Raw genomic sequence first — 23700 nt, forward strand, 5'->3', positions numbered from 1 at the left:
ATTCTATTCTATTCTATTCTATTCTATTCTATTCTATTCTATTCTATTCTATTCTATTCTATTCTATTCTATTTGTGGCATCATTTCAATAATCTCATGCAATGTCGTAACATTTATTTCTATCAGTTATATAACGCTGTCCCTACACTGTAGGAGCTAGGCATGATGGGTAATCACTCTGGAACAGGATCAATCTGGACTCATCAGACCACATGACCTTTTTCCATTTAAACACAGTCACACTTTATGCACACTTTATGCTCTTTATCAAACTGATGGTTGTTTAAGAAATGAGAAGCTCCTCACTGCATCTATTAGGGTTGAATAACTTGTTACTAGCTCAAATATTTATTATTGAAAGGATCTAAATTATTTGCTGGTTAAATCCAGGTCCTTTTTTTGGCCAGGCTGCCTATGTACGAAGATGGCTAAATGTTTTAATATACTATGAACTCCTGAACGTAGAATGACAAACAAACCTGTAGAAAATACCAGTTATGAAAAAAATAATAAAAACCACTGTGAAATACATGAAAACAGATAGTTAAAACAAAAGAACTGTGAAACAAATTTGGTTATGCCATCAAGTGTACCTTTGAAGCAATTCATAGATTTTTTATGCAAGTTTCTGATTTGGGATTTTAGATTTAAAAAAAAAGAAAACACATTTTTGTTGCAAATGCTCAACCTTAACAACAAAATTTCTGAAGTCATTAAGGAAACAATCAGCAGACTGTGGGATCACTTAACGCTCATAAGGCTCCCAGACAGGGGTCTTTTCTTTGTAAAATTGATCCTATGACACAGAGGGATTGTAAAAAAACATCTGCCTCCTCCAGCTCTGACAGAAGACGTTAATCTGGTTAAACCTCAGAGCGGATATCTTAATAGCCGTCTCCCTGCACAGTGAATTGGTGCTGCTGACTCGGCTCCTTATTGTTGTGAACGTCCTAAAGGAATGTCTGAGAGGAGGTCCGCATAGCAACCGCTCATGACCACCGTCAACAATTAGTGATGGTCTGAGAGGGGGCTGGAAGTACAGGGAATCAATAACATATCCGTCTTAAACTGATCCTCAAAGCCTTTTTTTGTGCCTCACAGTGGTAGTAGATTATGTTGATGATGTTCTGGTTTAAAGCAGGATATCCTGTCTGTGACCCCCCCCCCCCCCCCTTCATGATTTATAAGGAGTTAAAAGTAAAAAGAGGCAAAAAGAAAAAAAAAATTTGCCTCACCATTTCTCAGTAGTAATGTAATGTAGTCCTAATTGTATTTAACCCCTTGTCTACAGATTTTTTTTTGTGTTAAACAGGTTGGCTAAGCACGCAGAAGTATGAAAGATAGTTTAAAAAGAAGGCACTGTCATGTTCAGGCCTTAGGTTAGGTTAACATTTGACTTGAAGCAGCACTAAACCAAGTACTGTATTTAAGTAGAAGTACAAAACACACTCACAATAAAAGTATGTACGGTTTTGATCAAGTTTAATATACATGGACCAGGTTAAGAGAAAAGTTTATAAACTGATTTTTTTTATTAAATGTACACATTTAACTGATACAACTTGTAAATTAATCAAATAAATGTAACGGATAAGTGAAATACTATGAAAGATTTACTTAGTTACTTAAAAATTATGATTTTCTTATTACTTATGTCTTATTTGTTAACAACAGTTGAACAGTTAAATGATGACTTTGTTTTATTCAACTATTGGTTTGCAAAAAACAGTGAAGATTGAGCAAAAATTAACTGTGTGAAAAGTAGACATTCTTTTGGAGACATATGGTGTCAAACATTTTGAGAAATACAGTAAATGTGACATAAAAAAAAAAAAAGAAACAAAAAACAAAAAAACTGACTCTTCAGCTGCGAGACATATGGAACAAAAATACCCCTCTGAGTTTATTTGTGTCTAAAACCAGGTGGGAAAAAGTGGTGTAATAGAGGGACGGGCCCTTCAGAGGATTAGTGTTTATTGAGTCTAACATTAGCAGGCGTGACCACGGAGGACATTCATTGTTGTAATCGTCTCCTCTCCAGAGGAAACGGACCTCTGTGTTCCTGTAATGTGAGACCGGGACACCGACATTACACTCTTTGTCATACACGGCATGAATACCCTGCTGGGCGCCATGGCAACTGAACCCAGTGTCACAATAAGAGACTCGGACCTGAGACGAGAGCTGTGTGGAGGAAAATAAGGCAAAGCAGCAGCTCGAAACAACAACTTATCAACAACCTGTGACCAGAAATACTTGTTATTAGAATAAGGTACTAAATAAAGGTAAAGTTTTAACATCCCATGACTGTTTTTTCTACTTTAAGTTTAAGTAGTATGGCACAGACTGAATGTATGTATCAGTTAGTAACATTAGATTCCACATTTCATTAACCCTTTAAGCACTGAAGTGCCACAAGCGACATCGCTGAATGAAACAGACAGCTGTTTGAAATCTTAATATCAAAATTGAATATTTAAAACAAAACAAATCTCTGGTGCCTAAAAGGGTAAATTTGGAAGAAAATCTCATCAGCATTCATGATTTTTTTAATAAATGATAATATGCTAACAGACAACTTATAGCTACAAATGTTTATTTTTAATGTTATAAAGTTGACTTAAGTGAATAACCATGCAAATGCGTTGAAAAATACAAATTATTTTTAATGTAATGTGTTGTAATTGCGTGCCGGTGCTGGTATTAACCCATCATCATGCCTCCATTTTATGCTCCTATATATTATTTGTGAACTGGGAATACTTGTATACTTGACACAATGGTAAAATCTTTACCATCCACATCATAAATATTTAGAGTTGAATAGTTCAGGCACAGAAGAATTTCCCTCCTACTTTTATTTGATTTACTACCAATGTAGAAATATTTACTTCTGCTCTGTACATCATCCTGTGACCCTCAAAATTATATCCAGAGCACCACGGTGAGGAGTCATGCTGTGCACACTTTATAATCCAGTTTAAAGAGTTGAAAGAAAATCACTGCAACCCTATATCACAGGTCTGATATTTTACTCTTATGGTATTCACTAGTGTTAAAATGCAGCCTGCACTTCTTCACACGGAGCTAAAGTATCTGCCATGTCATGAATTTTACCCCAGAGAATAAACTGCAGCCTGGGGGTAAGAAATGTTTTGCAGCTCAGTTTGTATGAGATGACTGACAGGGACCTTCTCTCCTCCATCCCACTGAGATATTTTTTGGCAGCTGACACTGATCAATACCACATGTATTCACATGGCTGTGCTGTTAGCCGGCCTCACAGGCACATGAGTCTCATTTCATACGTGATTGCATTACCTCACACATCACACCATACACTGCATGAAGGATGAAGATACTCGCTTCTCACCTGAGGAGACTGACCACACACTGACCCACAGTGTAGAACCCCCGCTGTTAAGGAGGAGGACTCCTACTTATTTGTTTACAAAGCCACAAAATCTGTATGACATATGAGCGAAAAGAAAACTTCTGTGCTTTTCTGTCATCCTGTAATCCTTCCAACAAGATTCCACAACAGTCTGACTCTGATGTCGATAAGAGGACACACATTGCAAACATTAGATGCTTATTTCTGACAGTAATTTTGGGGTAAAATCAACTCTGCAATTATTTGGTCAAACAGTAAACACAGTCTATAGAGGCAACCAAGGGGCAACAACCACAGCTTGAAACTGAAGCCAATGTGGAAGTATCTTGTTTAATATCACTGACAGCTGTTGGATATCAGCTCCAGAAAACCCTCACTTTAAATACTAACTCAGTTACTTGTGGAGGTGGTCCTTTTGTAAATTATCACTTAGTAAATAACATTTTAGGGCAAACAAAAGGCTTTGATTAACAGCTAGTCCATGCATTTCTATGGTCCATACATTGGTATACTAAAAATCCCCTTTCTGAGTTATTTCTAGTGACAGATGGGAAACTTGGCACGTAGGTTGATAAGACTGAGGATAACAGACAAATCACTGAGTTAAAACATTACACAAATACCTCTAAAAGATTTTATTATGCATTTGTGTCATGAATTTTACAGGTACTTAATTACAACCTGGCCTGTTAGCATAACTTAGCTACAGGAGCTAACGTTAGCATTAATTCTGTAGCAATATGGTGTCAACTAGCCTGACAATTAACACTAAATTGTGTGTTTATACATAATATGAAGTTGATACAAAAAAAAAAAAAAACCACAGAGTCTCTGAAATCATTTAGTGGTGTTAAACATAACACTCCATGGTTAGCAGCATGGTTGGTGTTTTCAGACACTTAGCAGCAGTATTAGCATGGTGAATTTCACTACTTGCTCTACCTTCTTGTCCAGGTAGAGAGGTGAAGTGTTGCCCCTTCAAGATGAGCCCCATGGGACCTTACATCAGAAGAAATATTAGTAGACGATGAGTACATGAACTTTTAGATTCTGTTCTGACAAAAGATAGTTGCATATCATCCTAAATTGGTCTCTCTACAAGCTCATTAGGGCAGCTGAAAAAAAACCCAGAAGCTCTCATTTAGTTATTTTTCACCTCTTTTAGTGTGTTTTCATTTGTTCTAAAAGAATGAGGTGAAAATATGAGGTAATGTCCCTGTAGTGTTGGTGACATGTATCACCTGAGGGGAGAGAATGGGCTGATCTTTTAGTATATTTGTATCAAACGCCACCTTTCTTCGCTTACAAATGAATCTTTTAAAGGAGTGATATTTTGCTTTTTTAAATGGAATTGTGCATTTTAAAACATTTCCCTGTGATCTACATGAACTGTAAATGCTATACTTGGGCCTGAATTCCTCATTAATTCAACTCCACAGGTACATCTTCAACCCTATTTCTGAGTAATGACACCAGAAAGGTGGTTTTGAGCACTGGCCTTTTAAATGCACATGAGCCCACCCCCTCCAGGTTGTTGACTGTGTGCTCTGTCCTGTTCAGTCACTTGAGTTCATTAATACAACCAACAACTGAATATTTTAGGTAACTGGCTCAAAGTTTGGACATATTTTCAGCATGGACTACAACCGCTGCTGCAGACAAACAATTATGGCATATTCAGAGAAATGTTTGTTGGAAGTCTTGACCATATATGTGCAAATGTTGTGACGTAACTAGTTATAAAACGTAACAAATTAAGGAGGGATTGAAACTGGTTGTAGAAATCCACTCGATTTTTGCCAAAATGAATATAAAGATAGCTTTGCAGCACCTGGAGGGTTCAAATTCAAACTTTTTGAACTATTAGGGTCCAAATACACAAATAAATGAACCAACAACTAATAAAAGTGGGTTTAGCAAAATATGACCCCTTTAAATTGATGAACATCATATACATAAATAATAGCATAATAGAGATGGGATTAAAAATGCTTTGTCTCGCCATTGTCTGCTGAAATAAGGTCCAAGAAAGGGGCAGGGCTTTTTCTTTCTTTCTTTTGGTTCCAAAAAGTCAAGATGACAATGGTCTAAAATGCAAACTCAAGGCTCCAAAAAGGTGATTCACAAACCACTAGTTTTGTGTGATGTCACAGTGGTTTCTTCTACTTCTTTTATAGTTACAGCAGCAACAGATGAACATATGAATTTAATCTGCTTATTTGTGCACAAATGTCCACCACATAAATGTGGACTTTGAGTGGGAATTGAGTGGGTGAAGAAGTTTGCAAAATGTGTGATGAGATCTTGTCCTTGACCTTTCACCTTTGCACTATCACAGATAAAATCTACCTGAGACATCAGGCTCGTTTCCACGCTCCCTCACGCCGTGGCCTTGCAGACACACACAAGCTTATCTCATCCTGCTATCGTCTAATCTTTTAGGCTCCAGTAAGCAAACAGGCTAATCTTCTCTCTCCCTCATTAAGGACACACTGCATGGCATTCAACGTGAACTTGAGGCCTGCCCAAACTGCTAAAACCCCTCCCCATCTCCCATCAACTCAGACCTTGTGAAGGACACGCTCCAGTGAATCTGCAGGCTGTGAGTGAACGATCTCTGCCGAGACAATGTCAAACATTCATACAGTCAGATTCAGTGTAATGGGAGGAGATGTCAACCAGAATTTATGCCGTGGCTCTTTCCCAGTCCCCTGACCACTTCCCTTTGTTTTGGGTCTCTGGAATCACAGACCTAACTGACTCCGCCCTCTCCTTTTCATGTGTGTGTGTGTGTGTGTGTGTGTGTGTATGTGTGTGTGTGTGTATCTCATTTTTAACAGCGCTTTACGAGTTTGTGTCTTTCACTTCCACAGAGCACGCAGATGTGGGCGTTGCAGTTAAATGGCCCAATAAACTGAGTGAAAAGATCCCTTCAGAGAGCAATCACAGCCCAAATGTCCCAACAACCTAACTAACAACCCTGCCCTTTCCTGTCCTTCTCCTGTTTTGTCGGATGTACCACTGGTTTTACATTGGATCTTTTAATCCTATAAACCCTACATTTAAACATATGAGACATAAAGAAAAAAGTATAGAATTATGGATAAATCACTTGGGGCATTAGAAAGCTGATGGTTGAGCCATTTGTCTGTTACTTTAGCTGTTTTCCTTGTCAACACTCCTGGTGGTTTTTTGGCCTTTCAACAAGCTGCATTTATGTTGAAACACAGTCCTTCAGGATCTGATGTGTAACTAAATATGATCCAGAAAGTCCAGTTGTTTGATACATTTATCATGCAGTCAGATATGAACACAGTTTTTCTCAAATTTGTACTTATGGTGGCAAGGGTTTTACCATAACTGCTTAAAAATAGAAGTAATAAGCAACCATATTTACATTACAAAGTACATTAGTCCTTCAAAGGCTGCTGCTTATAGTATTTAACCCATAAAGACCCAGTGCTACTTTTGTGGTAGTTTCCAAATGATTTTTTTCTCTATATTCAACCTTTCTTAAGCGATTTATCTCCATTGATTGTAATATTATCTTCCTTATATTGCGTTTTTTTTCAGTGTAAATCACACATTTTCCTATATTTAATTCACTGATCATGTAGATGTTCATAAAAGCCCAGAGTAAAGTTGAAGGTTATATCTAAAACAAAACAAAAAATAAAGAAAAAGTGACTTTTTCAGCAAAGATATCAATAACTGAACATAAAAACAAGTGTCTCCATCCACTGTCATTGATCCAACTCCATGGGTTTAACTGGTGAATCAATGTTGTAGAAGATGACAGTGTTTCCACGTTCACTTCGGAACTTCTTAACGTCCAAATGGGTCATATCTGATGACCATGAAAAGATGAAAAACAGCATTTTAGACTAATTATTTACATGGATTGATAGGATTGATGGATCAGAAGTTGTTAAACATTTTACATCAGTCGATGTTTTGGTTGCATGTGGAGATTTGGGTCTTTATGGGTTAAAGTCAACTGTATAAAACTAATGTTACACAAGCTGAGCCAAGTTTTAGTTTTTTGTGTTGTTTTGAAGGAACCCTCCACACTGGCTCCCCTGCTGTGAAGCTGGATCGGCCCCCTTCTAATGAAAAAAGGAGGCTGGATTTTATCATTTTCCGCAGGGGTCGAGTCACTCTATGTGGTCTTCAGTTTTTAGGACACTTTTTGCAGGCAGCCTGTAAACATATGCACCTTCAGTTCATAGAGCTATGTGTACTCTGTAGAGTTTTAAAAAACACCTCAAAACACTCCTGTTCAAGCAGGCTTTTGAATTTCCCAACTGACTCAGGGCTGTTACCAACTGATTGCACTTTATGAATTTATTATATTTTAATTGTATTTTAAATTGTATTTTATTGTGTTTTTAAATGGTATTTTCATTGTATTTTTATTTGTACTGTTTATTTGTACTTTGCACTGTAAAGCACTTTGTGACTCTGTCTGTGAAAAGTGCTCTATAAATAAAATTCACTTACTTACTTACTTATTTATTTAAATTTGTTTCAGCTCCAAACACAAATGCACATATATTATTTTTATTTATTTATTTATTTTAATTATGGACCACCACTACTATAGTACCGGTACAGTAACCCTGGTTTAAAGTTACAGCCAGAAAGTGTAAAATAAATCCACTTCTGACTGTATTGTTATTGTGGGGGTTGATACATGTTTTGTGGTTAAAACCGTATCTTGATACCTGCTACAGTCACACTTAAAACCCATAGATGTGCCACTCAACCACTGAAGACTTAACAGCTTTATTGACTGAAACACAGCAGTAATCCTGCAGGAATTAGATAAATATTTAATCTGAACCCTTGTGTTTTACCATCCCACTGCACCTGGGTTTAAATATTAACTGAGGAGTTGAAGTTGCAGGCTGTCTTTAATGAAATCAGAGTGTATGAAAATAAGTATGTAAGGCATATTTCTTAGAATTACAATTATATAAATGCTGACTTTTACATGAAATCAAATTGCATTTATTATTCTGCAAGAAATAGAATACATGCTGCAAAAGCATGTAGGTTTTATAATACCAACACTGTGTAAAAACAACACATGACCTAAAGTTTTGGACTATGAGGAGGCGCGAAGGCCAGATCTGTGTTGACTTTTATCACCATAGAAACGGCCACTGAGGCAGCGACTGCCACTTGCAATACAATGCCAAAGAAAAAGAAGAAACAGCAGTGGAAGTCAGAGAGCTGTGGCATGCATATCTATAATCCAGCTAGTCTCTGTGCCAAAACCAGATCTTTGACATTTAACATATGTTGGCAAAAGAGTATAAACAGGCTGTGACGAAGCCTCTCAAGTTGACATTCACAGAGCTTTAAACATTTTTGGACACCGCAGATCTTGGCTCTAAATCCTTGGAGCTCTAATGCTATTAAATAATAGTTTTACCGTCTGATTCACAATAAAAACCATGTGAAAGCAGACCCACATCGTTATCATGTTCTTGTGAAAGAGGAAACACACCTGACCAGGTGTTCAACTGAATATCAGTCACAATGTGAAGGACGGCAGGCCTGCATTTATGGCAGCCACTCAGTGTAACATGAGATGAGATTACTTTTCCCAATCTCTAGCTTTCAGACGTCATTTATGTTCAGACATGATGGGCTACACCCTGACATATCTGGCTCTCGTCTACTTTTAATGAATTTTACCCCATAGTCTGCCAGTGCTGTTTCAACCAGACGCCTTCTGAACCACCGCCATTTAATGTACCCCACTACATTATCCTTTCATTCATTATGGTCCACATTATGCTCTTTTATGTTAGAGTCACTGTTCGCTGTGTCTAAACCCATGCCTCCTCATATGCCAGTCTCCTCAGTAACTCCTTGATCCCATGATTCATCGTAATTTAAAGACATGGTTTGAACAGCACTGATCATTTAGAATATGCCAGCTTTTTCCAGTCATACCCTGATAATTGTGACAAGCTTTTCAAAATAAAATAAATTTGGATTTCACATCACAACAACGTTTCCCAGAAATGGATTAAGCCTAGTCCAAGAGTAAGAACGTTCTTCAGTGGGGAGTTTTTCTTTGATTGTTGCTCTCGGCTAATTCATGTCTGGGACGATAGATGAATGTTTCAACATCTTAACCATATTAAATGTACAATGTGTAATATTCAGACAACCTTTTCAAACACTGGTTGTTATGTGATCTGCAGTCAGCATCCTGGTGCTCATATATGAGCACTCAAATGTCTGCTTAGGTGGAGTTTATGTTGTTTAACTCAATTTCTAAGATAACAGTAGCTGGTGTGGCATACTGTTGCTGTTGTAAAAGAGTGGATGTGAGGCACAGTGTTACATAGATACTGTTACGTAGACTCGTTATATGGCACACAGTCTCACAGTAAACTTTCATCTATAGTTCTTTGTAAGATATCCCCTCCTCCTGCTACACACTCATATCCTAGGCTGTAACACTATCAGATAATTGGCTAGTTATCTTTAACACAACATGTAGATATAGCTATCACAGGTACGCCTCAGCCACTGATGCATTAGTAGATGTAAATGTTGCATATTTCGATTTGCCCAGAGATGACAACATTCAACTGACACAGAAATCTACGTTCTCCTATCATGGATAGTATACATGTATAGTATCAAGAGCACCATGGGGGAGATGTTCATTTTTAAGATACAATTTGTTCACATGTTGGAGAAAGTGTGATTAAGATAAATGAACAGGTATTTATTCTAGGTCTGATACAACTGATCTCATTATAGTTTTAGTTATTCATGTAAAACACATTGGTATTTCATGTGTTTTACTGTTTTTCTGGGTCAGTATGTGACTCCTCCCCAGGATGTTGAATAATTCCAGGTGTTTTCCCCCAACCCCACTGAAGTGCCTTTTACCACCACCAAAATGTGCATATACATATACATACAATCTAATAGAGTGAGTAAGCTTCCAGTAGATCCACACCCCTTAATCAAGAGTAATGGCAGTCAGTGGGATCAGATAAAACCCATTTCCTCACATTTAACCCAGCTCAAGCTACAACAGATTCCTGTGTTTGTTATCCCTCAGTTTTCAACAGAGCTCCCGTCCAGTGTCTGCCATATGATCCATCACTTTTTAAAGCCCAACAACTGATCAGTACACAGATGCAAACCCAGCGACTTTGAGGATTTTCACTGTTAAAATGAACTGCACTTCTATTACAGAGGCAGTGCATTTATCAGCGCTAAATAAAACAAAGAAAACATCCTGTCGGGAAACTGAAGAGAAATAGTAATACCATGTATAATGCAATACGGCCTCACGTCTCTGCCGGCCCATCGGTCTGACCAGCGAGTGAATGTAGATAAATCCCATGAGGGAAACCCAAGCGGCCGCTGACAGGGCCCATAAGCCGAGGGATACAGAGGAACCTCGTCGACTGTTATTGTTGGCAATGGTCTGCTCCGCCGCTATGGGTGAGCCCAATATTTGGGTCGATAGAGAGACCGACATGCCTGATTCTCACCAGGGGTGAGCTTCCTGACTATGGAGAAAGGATGTGGCTGACAAATGATGTAGTGAAAGGCATGCACGCACACATGCACAGCAACATGTGCAGGCTCTGTGGAGGGTCATGTGTGAGAATGGAGGTCATATCTGAAGCTTACTGTAAACCATCTTTTTCACATATGTAGACACACCCTTGGCTCTTGCACAGAGATAATAAAAGTGATGCCTGTAGGATAAGTCTGCACACTAACTGCCTTTTATCAACAATGACATAAAACAAACTGCTATGGAGGCTGCACATCGACCACGTAGTCTGTGTTTTCTATTAATTACATCAAAACACATTCCAGTTGCAGGTTAATTCAGTTCTAGTCAGCTGTTGGCTAAATTAAATTATGGGTCCTCTAGTTTCACAAACCACTAATTTAGTCTAACAGTCAGAGCCTCCACACTGCTGGATATGAGCAGACTTGGTATATAGTTTCCTCTAAAAACATATCACCTCTGTATTTTTGAGGAGACCGTGATTGGCCCAACCGCTGTCATAACACTAGCTCTTCATCATTTTGAGCTTGAAAAACAGCAGCATATATTTTGCGTAACAGCTTAATGTCATACTATTAGTGTCAAGGGAGCTGGAAATTGATCTGTTTAACCAATTTTACTTGAGAGCAGCTTGGACAAGAGCTGTTACCGAGCAGAGGAGCGGAGCAGACCTCATACGTAGCGCTTGCCCTCATTGAGTAAAATACAACGAGATAGTGTTGGGCTTTTTGCGCAGGAATGCACAGATCCAGTGCACTAAATTGCTGTTGGAGCAAATACTGACGTTGTTAAGTGGGTAATGGTAATGACATGTGACCATTCCTTATTAAATTGTTTCTTTGTCAGTGACACAAGAAAATATATTCTCCCTGTAGCTACTCCTTTAATGCAAACAATCACTTATTCAAAGTTAAGAGCCATAACTCTAAATGCTGTGCCGCAGCAATTTGTGCAAATATCTTAAATTCAAGTAATTATATCAGTGTTATTTTTTCCACAAATCCAGAAGATGCACATCCTCCCATACATTCTTTCTGATCTGTGATACTGTCATCCTTTTTGTAGTAGACGTAAGTATTATCACAAAAATGCATTAAAAGGATGAAAAGTAAAGTAATCATTGTTTGTTGTGATTATCAGTGTTTCATGAGCTCAGAAAAATAGAACTGTTTTCATTTATGTGACAACAGCCTTACATAGATTATTTACTTTAAGGTTTTTTTTTCATTGTTTGTTTTATTGCAAACATTATCCTCATCAATTCAGCACATTTAGAGATACATGATTTCACCAGGCAGGAATGGTTAAAGAATCATGTGTCAGACAAGTGCAGCTGAGTAAAAGGTGCAATATTTATCTCTGAGATGTAGTCTCTTAGACGCATAAAGTGACATAAAGCGTATCGAAAATGTGTACTTACATAGAGGTAAACGTAGTGTGTGATATACTACGTCAACTATTCTGTATAAATGACATGCTGTTTTTTTTTTTCCCTCCTCAGTTGCTTCTGGAGGTTTCTTTGACTCATTTCTTATCTGTGTTGAGGGTGTTGTTTGCTCTGTGCATGCGATTTACGACACTGAGCTACATAAATAAAAGCAGACTTTTACTGTGCTGGAAGACACAAAGTTGGATTCTACTATGTCTACTTTCCAAACCAATGTTTCCAGTGTCCAGTAATTGAAAAACACCTGGATTTGGTGCTGATGTTTGTTGCTCTGGTTTCAAAAAGCCTCTGAAGCTCAGTGACCTCAGGGTGGCTAGTTAGTAGGAAGGTTGTAACCTTTGACCCGAGCTGTTTAGTTAGGACAGGGTGGGCCGTTTAAACCCGGAGCGGCCGTGAGAGGGGGTGTCATGGTTAATAACCTAACATCTGGAAGAGTTATGGCCATTAGTGGAGGGCTTCGAGACTTTGACAAAATACCCTCATGAAAGGAAACACCCCTTGTGTGAAAATACAACACTTTCAACTCAAAAGTAAAGAGCACATATAGGACTCACTGAGGCCGCAAGCTCAGGAAATGATCTCAAGAGTAAATGAAGCATTTCAGGAATGCTTCACCACCTCATGGTATGGTGAGTTAAATGAAACATACCATTTAAAAGGGAAACTTGGCCTAAAACCTGCAGCATAGCGGTGCCCCAAGCCTCCACAAATATACAGTATGACCTACAATGGCCGGAGAAATGTTTTCCATGGCAAAAGTGAGAGGCCTGTCCAGAGGACTCATTCATGTCCATGTTCAAGGAGGACGAGGGCAGTTACAGAGGGTGATTATAAACAGGACACAGGACACCTCATTACACCACCGGCTGACTCCATATAAATGTTTCAGCTCACGGATCCATCCTCATCTCACTGCAAAGACAATAGTTACACATTGAATTATGTAGGAGCAGCTAACAGCCGTTACGAAGCTTCTGGTTTCACCTGGACAACGGCGTCATTAACCTTAAAGCAATTTTGGAGAGAGCGGCCAAGACATGGACAATCATTTATATAAAGCAGGCATTATACTGGTATATAAGTCTAAATAAAAGCATGGTTTGCTGTTTTTGCAACTGATCTTATTTGATCTTACACCTCCTGAGAACCAGTGGTAAAAGTTTTGGCTTTGTTATATCAAACTGTACCAGTATGATGCAACAGTTTTTTCAGATGCATCAAAAAAAAAAAACTATTTTTAATGGAATGTCCCTAGCAGTGGAGAGCATTTTGTGTTTTATTTTTAATTAAAAATGTGAAACTCTTGTCCCCTACAGAGGACAGGAATGCATTGCTGGGTCTCAGGAGGATATTATGGTGGAAATGGTAGAAATGGAATTAAATAGAATATAAATGGAACAGATGGTGTAAAGTAAACATGTAAATGAATTAAATATATATAAAGAAAATATTTCTGAATTAAAATATATTCACTTTCTGACATCGAACATCACTAAATGTAATGAATATACCTTAAGTCATCTGTAAACTTGCAGGGTTAAGATCCATTTTCATTGGCAATAGTAATGAAAACAACTCAAAAAACAACAACTCCCATGATCCCATGCCACTATTTTATTATTGTTGTGAATTAAAGACGGCTAGCAGCAGAAATGAACAAAAACAAAAAAGCTCCTACATTCACTCATAGTCTATTTGTGGTACACTACAAATCTATTCCATTACACATCTATGAATCTGTGAATCCAAACTGCACATCTCATCAGTGCCAAAACCATGACGTTAACATATTAACGGTTTTTGGGTTACAGTGTTCATACTGCAATGATACGGCCGCAGACTTGAACTTTATTACATGATTATTATTGGGGTCATTTCAGAGTAAAGGAGGCAAAAATGAGAAACACCCTGCAGATACTCATGAGCTGATGCAGAGGTCAGCTGAAGTAGCAGTGAGGCCCTTTTCCCACAAAGATAACAACGAAGTCTGTTCATGCGGACTCCTCACTCTGTCTGTTTACCCCAGACTAACCTTCACTACAAAGCCCCTCCTCCATTTACTCTACCCACCTCCCTCTCTGCATATTCTCTCCTCAGAAAAGACTGGAGGTGACTGATGGTCCTACTGAAAAATCTGTCTTCTTTCAGACACTGATAACCAACAGGACCAATGAGGGATTAGCATAATAAAACAAACTGACACTTTGGTTTAGTGCTACAGTCTCTGCCTGAGTCACTGTCAGTCTCTTAAAACCACAAGTGGATTTCGGTTGTAAATCCTTCACGAGTTTGTGAGTAAAAGTCTTCCCTTTTTGAGCTACAAGTTCATTTTAATTCATGAACTAAATAATGTAAACGTGTCAAAGTGTTAGCCAAACATTTATTTATACATTCGGCTTTTACGGAGCAGCAGACCTTCAGCTGAGCCCCTATGGTACTGTATATCCAACACCTGCTCTGTTTTTACCTCTGTTTTGGTCACTATCAGCTCCTACTGTTTATGCACCAATTACTTGAAAACAGTTTTCTACTATTTGGAGCTGGCCACAAAATAATGTTGCTAAAATCAGGAAAAAAAAAATACACACCTTGCCTCTGCAGCTTTCTTGGTCCAAATAAATTGACTAAATGTAAATATAGACAAACCTGATGCTATTTTGCAAAAATGATTAGAGCTGAAACCGATTAATTGATTAGGTGCTTGAAGCGAATGCAAAAATTCATGATTCGATTAATCAACTCGAACTGATTGAAGGGAAATATTCTATTGCAGTTTTCCTGAATTGAAGCTTCTTTGTGCATCACAATAAACGTCCGTATGAAACACAACAGTGGAACCTATGTTTAACAGCAGAGAAATGAAGGAAACAAAGCTTTGATTCAGGAGAATAGTGGTTGAATGATTTTTTTTTGGATCACTTTGAGTCGATTAATCGTTTCAACTCTAAAAATGATACCACAGTAGATGCAGAAGTCCTCTGTCCTCTTAGACCACTTGAATCATAATTTAAGTAGTGATATGAAAAAGTCAATAAAAACATGAAAAAATGTAATCGACAGGAAATCCATATTAAGCTCTGTATAGTATATAAAATCTCAATATGGCCATCCCATTACAGTCATTTTACAGATGACTAGTCTTTACAAATAGTGATTATAGGTAAAAATTATCAGCCTGGCTGTTTATTGTGTCCCATCTAAGGCTGCATTCAGACTGCAGGCAAATGTGGCCCGAATCCGATTTCTTTGCCCATATGTGACCTGTATCCAATCTGTTAAAGGCAGTTTGAACTGATTTTTTCTTTCATACGTGGTCCTAAATCAGATACGTATCAGATATTTTTCAATGCGGCTTCAGTCTGAACAGCCAGGTCGCATTTATCCGACCTTTACGTCATTGAAATGCAACAAACATCACAATTCTGCGTCCCAGGAGTATCACTTCTGTAAACACAGTGCGTGCCTGCATGGTCACGTATTATATCAGGACCTCTTTTGCACATGTGGGTCACTTTAGGGTCAGATTCAGTTCATACTCAAAACTGATAGAAGTCACATTTGATGTGTAATATGAACAGGCACACACAAAAATCGGATTTCACCCAAAAAATCCCAATTGTGCATTAAGACCTGCTGTCTGAACGTAGCCTAACCTCTCATTAATAGCACAACCTGTCAAGAGAAAAGTCCAATTCTTTTATAGATACTAGTGTTTAAAACCTATAATCCTCCAAGTCTGATGTACAAAATGGCAATGCATGTAATTTAATTGTACTATGATTTCCCAGTCAGCTTGAAGGCATTTCAGTGAAGTTTTGTGGAGGAGTTAGTCTAAGGTTTTCATTTTTACTGCAAATGTACAATGATTCCAAACATCGCTTATCAGTCTCCTTGACCTTATTAACGATCAGTATTTGTACTGGCCCTAAAAATACTGTATTGACTAACACCTACAGCTTAGGGACTGGGCAATATATGTAATTAACTCGATTAATTGCGATTTTCCTTTCTGAAAATTGTGAAAAATGCCTAAATTGTGAAGATTATTCAAGATGATCCCTCTGGAGAGTTTCCTCTTTCAACAAAAATTCAGAAAGTAGCTCATTTTTTTCTGTAATATATGCTCTCCAGTCATATATGGCACATAGTTTTAGTAAAAACAGAGTATTTTTAATCTTTTCATGTATCCAGAAAACAAATAAATTGTTAAAATCATCACTAACTTTGAGAAAAACCCTATATATCACGCACCCAAGTAAAATGTAGTTACTATGTGATAGCTAGTTTGCAAGGTTTATCCACTTTTATATTTTAGCTTCACATTTGACCAAGTTTAACCAAAAACTGATGTTTGACCAGGTATGTTTTAGCTTAAGAAATGATTCTGAATAAACCCACACAAGCCTTCAGGATAGTGTGGTTATTGTTGTGCGGTACCCACAATAACTTCTGACATACAGTGGTCACAAAAGCTTTTTCTTATGCTCAAAGTGAAAAAGTAACAGCTGTAAAACACTCACACAATAATGCAGATGATCTGAATGTGATTGAGCGGGCCTAATATCATTTGATTTTCCAAAAAATATGAGGTGGCTGGATCTTTTTTGACATACACCACATGAGTTTATCAGCATCCAGGAATAAAAGGAATGTTAAAAATGCATTATCCACCTTCATACATTCATGTGTCAGGACCAGACTCAATTGCGACTTCCCTTGATTTCATTTAAGCTTCCTCAAGTCAGTAAAGTCATGTCTCAACCTTGTTCTGACCCGAGGAAGGAAATAGGCCTGTTTAAAATTCACCATCGCCCATAACTCATCATATTTCTAGTTTCAACCTGACGTATTTATATCAGGACAATGTCAAGGCCTCAACGTCCATGCCTGATATCAATCTAGGAGTCTGACTTCCACAGTCCCTCGCTGGCCATGAAATGGAAGGACATTAATCCTGGGCAACAGAAAAGCCACTGCGGTCGGCAGCCAGTCGCAGGGTGATTCACTGCTGAGCGAGAAAGCAGTAAACCAAGCTGACAACCTGCCAGCGTTGATTTCCATACAAATTGCCGTAGTGTGAGGTAAAGGATTTGTTAAGGAGGAGAAGGAGGTGACATGTCCACACATAGACGTGTTTGCTTACAAGGATACGGTGTGAAGCTCAAACACGTGGCGGCTGCAGTATGGACCCCAGTCTGTGGGTCAGCTCATGCATGTCTGTGCACGCACCTTTGAGCCGCTGACGTTGTGCATGATAATAACCGAGCATCACCTTCGACCCATATGGTGTTTGTTTGCGTACCGAGTAAAAGCTTAAGGCCAGAAACTATCTCACAGCAGGACGGCATGTCGGCCTTCACCTCCCCCTCCCCACTGTTTGTCCCTCTGTGTGGTCTCCCCCCATCGGCTGCCAAATTCCTCCCCTCACTTGTCTGGGCTCTGATGGACTGAAATCAGCAGGTAGACAGCGGTAAGGCGTACGTCCAGGCAAAACACGACTCAAACAAAGGAAAACCAGACCACGCAGCAGAGAGAAAGGACCAAATGGTAACTCAGAGCCAAAGCGTGTTGCTGGGACACTGTTTCAATAAGCATCAACCACCAAGAACTTCCAGCAGGTCATTTTTTTAACCTTATGGCAGTGGTTCCCAACCTTTATTGGCTTGTGACCCCATTTTAACATCACAAATGTCTGGCGACCCCAAACATTCAAAATGGAGACATTTTTTGATTTTTTTAGTTTTTGATCATGTAATAGTTTTCTATACTATGTTGCAAATAAACGTCAGTTTTAGTCAACATTTAGTCTATATAATGTATATTATTATGGATGAATCAAGGTTATAATAGTTTTGGATTTTTCATTATAGTTTAGTTTTATTTAGTTTTGACTTTTTTTTCTCTAATTCAGTTAGTTTTAATTAGTGTTCAGAGCAGGTTTGCTAGTTTTTATTAGTTTTCGTTATTTTCTAAATGCTTAGTTTTAGTTTAGTTTTAGTTTTTCATATCTTTTATCATCTTTGCTGTCATATTCAAATAAATCCCAGACAGAACTCTGCTGCTTTCTCCCAACTTTAGTCTCCATGTTTCCAGGTAGAGTGGGGACCAAAAGACGGCTCTAAACGACAAGTGATGAGAAGTGATGGACCGTTAAATATCATACGGTGCCGCTAGCTAAAATTGCTTGAGGAAAATAAATTGATTTCGTATCAATCTGACGTTGAATTTTTACCCATAATTTTTACATGTTTTAGTTAGTTTTGTAAGCACACAATACAGTTTCAGTTAGTTATCATTTTTTTCTTTTAATTATAGCTTTTATTTATTTCAGTCAACAAAAATGTTTTTACAATTCTAGTTTTCGTCATTTCGTTAGTTTTCGTTAATGATAATAACCTTGCTATGAATTATGAAAGAGCTGCAGCATCTGAAACCGAACACAATGAACATTTGACAGATAAACAGTACCACAGTACTTCAGTTTCAGCTTCAGAGTGTGTCACGTCTTTTATGCATTGGAATTGTCTCTGTCAACTCAACATATTAAATGGGATGGCTGAGCCTGCACACGTCGCTGCAGCCTCTTTAAAAATTTTCTCAATTACTAGAAATTTCAGGCGACCCCATTTGAATTCCAGGTGACTCCACGTGGGGTCCCAACCCCAAGGTTGAAAAACACTGCCTTATGGGATGAAAGTTGAGTTTTTTATCGTGGTATCAGTCAGGGTGGGTCACAGACTTTAGTACTTTTGTGGCACAGATGCAGTAGCTTCAGTACTATAAAGTAGCTTTCCATTTGGTGTAAAAATTCAATACAGTAAAAGTAAATCTCATCAGTGTCAGTGCAAGCATTTTATTAATGCTATTATCCTACCAGACAACTTAATGTAGTGGTTAAAATGTTTATTTTTACTGAACTATAACTGCTTTGATTGGAAAAAAGCCCAAGTGCAAAGACATATGAAGAGTTGAAACTCTACAGGCTCCGACTACAGGCTGAATGATATTGTATTTTTTAAAGGCCTATATAATAATGATACTTTGGGTTTTAGGAATAAGCCAACATCAGCCACTGAAAGAAACCCGATAACTATTGAACTGACCATCAAAATGAAACAGACATCCAAATAAATCTGTCAGTAATTCTGGAACTGAACATCAGACTAACCTTAGAAAACCTACATAATTCTAGGTATGATTTTTTCATTATTTGAGCTATTATTTTCCCTCAAAGCCAGTGTTTCTACTTAAGAAGGTTGACAAAAGCCATTTGCTGTTATTGGAGCCAAGTTCTGCTGATACCGTCCTATTTGCACCGATTCATCAACCAAAGCAATTAACCAGTCTATCACTAAAGCAAGTTAAACACATTATTTTTTATATTTTCTATGTTATCTGCTATAAGGATGTAAAAATATGCTGAAAAATACAACTAAAATTCAGTATAGTAACTTGTAAAGCAATTTTATGTTTTTAACCCTTTCATGCATAGTGGTCACTCCAGTGGACAGTTATTCTCCAGCTATTCTCTTGTATATTGATGGGTTTTGTTGTTTTAGTTCCGTATCAGCCAACATAGTGGACGCTTATGCACCATCCCATATACTGTGATTCACACAATTAGTATAATTTTGCTGTTCTTGATAAACCTGATATGCAGTAACATGTTTTAGTGTAAATCAATTGTTAATTGTTAGACTGTCATTAACAGGGTTTTTTTTTTTTAAACACTTTTTTTTTTGTTGCATATTATCTCCATGACATGAATAATAACTAATATTAGAATATGTTAAAATGTGAGAAAACATCAGATTAGCAGCATTAAAAATGTTTTAATTTCATTGTTTTCATATCACTTTCTGCTATTGGGTCAAAACACAGTATTCAAAATCTCTCTGACAGGACATTTTAGAGACAATCTGACAGATTAGTGTTGCTAAATGACCCACATTTTTACTTTTAAATTCATTTTTGCTTTAGTTGGACCATAAGGGATTATCCAAAACAAGGAGCTACTTTACATTGAAATAAATGTTGGAATGGCAGTCAATTAAAGTTTGCTCTCTGATGGGACATTACTGTGTTTTGACCCTATTGGGTTTTAAATACATGCGTCTTTGCTTCAAAAATTAAACGCACGGTGTGGCTGAGTGGACATTTTTGTAACGACATGAAAAAAAAAACCTTGATCACATTGTTTTTTTCATGCCTAAGGAGGAATAAAAACACTCTAGACAAAAAATATTGATGAAGGTTCTCATAATTCATGCATGAAAGGGTTAAAATGGAAAAATCAGTAGTAAAGAGTCACTGAGGAGCTGTTTTTATGAGTCAGTATTGAAAACTTCACATTGACTTCCTTTAACCTGATGTTTACCTCCTTACTTCAAGTTAGAAAAATGCGAATAACCCGGTGCTTCTCTTCAGAGTACTGTCATTAGGTCTAAAACCCACCCAGAGTTGTCATTTTCCTCAGCAGATGGTACTTTTAAGCAGGACATGAGATCATCCTATAGGAGACTGCATTCATTGTTTCTGCTGAACTGTATGTCGGCTTAAAGCACATGTAGAAGGAGAAACACAGAAGGGGAGCAATTAGATATAATTACATGCTATGAGGAGCTTTGTTAACAAGCTTTGGTAAACGTAGAACTGTGTAGATGACAAAGGAGCCTGAGTGAATCTTCTAAAAACACTGCACGACACAATATTTAAGCAGATACTGGGGAAAGGTTTCATCAGTGGTGAAAACTGTTCAAAGCTCCACAAATCAGGTAACTGGAGCTTTGGATGAAGATAATGTGAAGGAAAATCCACATGATAAATAAAACAAACAAAATCAGATCAGAAAAGAAAAAGAGCATCTGAAGGAAAATGCAAGAAAAAGCTGATTTGACAAAAAAAAAAAAAAAGTTTAGGAGGATGAATAGAGCGCAGAGAAGTGTGTCAAACTATCAGGTCTGGGTTGTTTAACCCATAAAGACCCAAAACTCTATCATCGACCAAAAGCATCCACTGGTCTAAACTGTTGATCCACTAATTCTATCAATCCATGTAAATAATTGGTGTAAAATTCAGTTTGTCATCTTTTCATGGTCATCAGATATGACTCATTTGGACGTTCAGAGGCTCTGTAGTGAACATGGAAACACCGTCATCTTCTACAACATTGATTCACCAGTAAAACCCATGGAGTTGGATCAATGACAGCGGATGGAGACACTTGGTTTATGTCCAGTTAATGCTACATTTTACTGAAAAAGTCACCTTTTCTTCAGTTTTTTTCTGTTTTGGTACAATAACCTTTGACTTTACTCTGAGCTTTTATGAACATCTTCGTGATCAGTGAATTAAATATAGGAAATAGATGATTTTCACTGGAAAAAATGCAAAATTTAGAGGATAATATTATAATAAATGGTGATAAATCATTTAGAAAAAGGTTAAAAAGAGAGAAAAATTCCTTTGCACTGCAAAAATCTAAATCTTACCAAGTGTATTTTTCTCATTTCTAGACAAAATATCTCATCACACTTAAAATAAGACATAATCACCTACAGAGTAACTTTTCAGTAAGATATAAGAACTTATTTTTAGACAATAGATCTTGAAAATCTTATTTCAAGAAATCTTACCAAGACAATTTTCACTTGTTCCATTGGGAGATTTTTTTTTGCTTGAATTAAACAAAAAAATCTTGAATTAAGTAAAGAAATCTTTTTGTAGATGAGCTATATTAACCCATAAAGACCCAAACATCCACCAAAAGCATCTGATCTAAACTGTTGATCCACTGCTCCTATCAATCCATGTAAATAATTGGTGTAAAATACAGTTTGTCATCTTTTCAGAGTCATCAGATATGACCCATTTGGACGTTCAGAGGCGCCGTAGTGAACTTGGAAACACCATTATCTTCTACAACATTGATTCACCAGTAAAACCCATGGAGTTGGATCAATGACAGTGGATGGAGACACTTGTTTTTACATTCACTTGTTGATACCTTAGCTGAAAACAGTCACTTTTTTTCAGTGTTCTCTGTAACCTTTGAATTAATTCTGAGTTTTCATGGATATCTAAATCAAATAAAGGAAATTAAATATAAGAAAATACATGATTTACAGTGAAAAATGCAAAGTGTGGAGTGTAACATGATAATAAATGGCGATAAATCACTTGAGAAAGGTTAAAAAGAGAGAAAATCCACAAAAGTAGCACTGGGTCTTTACGGGTTAAGGTTTATGGTTTGAACACTTTTCTTCCAGATCTGTAAGTATATGTTGCAGGGCTTATGAGTCTAAAATGTCACTTTACCATGACTGACAGATGTTTACTTCTTGTGCCATCTCATTTATATCTATTTGAACAACAGATCTGCTTGCTCACATGGTTTTTTATTTGCAAACCTTCAATAACATGCTTTGTAAAGTCACTGGGACTATGACATACCCACAGCTTTGATGATAAATCCCTTTGGAGACCTCAGAGCTCTGCGCATCCACGCTTCTCTCAGCACCTCCAGGTTGTTTGCGTTCCCTTGGATGAAAAGCACCAAGTTTTCCATCCATCCCTGAAAGTATACTTCAGCTATGGCCTTAACGAGTCTTTTATTCCAGAAACTGCGCAGGTTTTGCTCTTTGAAATCTGCAAAAATCTCCTGGCCGCTGACGGTGTTGGCGTTGAATTTGCCTCCGCCGGCGCGTAAACTGTCCTGGTCCGGCCCGAAGACCACCGCCAGGGACGCGGCGGAGAGCTGGACGACCCTCTGCTGCTGAGACATTTCAGATCCGGGAGGGAGTTTTCATGCTACAGAGGGGAATAAAAAAAAACGCACTTTTTAAAAGATAATTCCCTCCTTTGAAAATCCAGACGGAAGCCGGATTTTGCCACACATTCCTCCAGTGAAGGTCCGGATCCTGCGGCGCACACAGAGGACTGAGGCCGACTGGTGTGTGTGCGCTTCCAGGGAAACCAAGCAGTGACGGTGGCCGAGAGGAGGAGCGCACATCAGCCTGGGACGCACTAGAGCCCCGCCCACTGTTCACAGGTGTGTGTTGGCTGTGTTCTGGACAGGTGCTTTTCCATCACACTCACATGTCACACAGCTGCAGGGACGGTTTATGGCTGCAATCGATTCATCGATCCATTATTTCCTTCGATTTGATTCGATTAAGTCAGTGGTCCCCAACCTTTTTTTTTTTTTTTTTTTTTTTTTTTTTAGCCTCGTGACCCCATTTTAACATCACAAATTTCTGGCGACCTCTGACATTCAAGACAGAGACTTTTTTTTTTTTT

The 23700-nt window shown here is 37.9% G+C and overlaps 1 protein-coding gene across 1 annotated transcript in view; it reads right to left on the reverse strand.

Annotated features, from left to right (window-relative positions):
• The window catches only part of stox1 (storkhead box 1), a 32373-nt gene extending 9027 nt beyond the window's left edge, over positions 1–23346 (reverse strand). Inside the window, exon 1 of the mRNA XM_030156811.1 lies at positions 22855–23346. Within this exon, the coding sequence (XP_030012671.1) occupies positions 22855–23185 (331 nt within the window). The 5' untranslated portion in view covers positions 23186–23346. The remainder of the gene's footprint in view (positions 1–22854) is intronic.
• Positions 23347–23700: the final 354 nt, after the last annotated feature.

The sequence above is a fragment of the Sphaeramia orbicularis genome, chromosome 15 (genome assembly GCF_902148855.1).
Source record: "Sphaeramia orbicularis chromosome 15, fSphaOr1.1, whole genome shotgun sequence".
Classification (NCBI taxonomy): Eukaryota; Metazoa; Chordata; class Actinopteri; order Kurtiformes; family Apogonidae; genus Sphaeramia; species Sphaeramia orbicularis.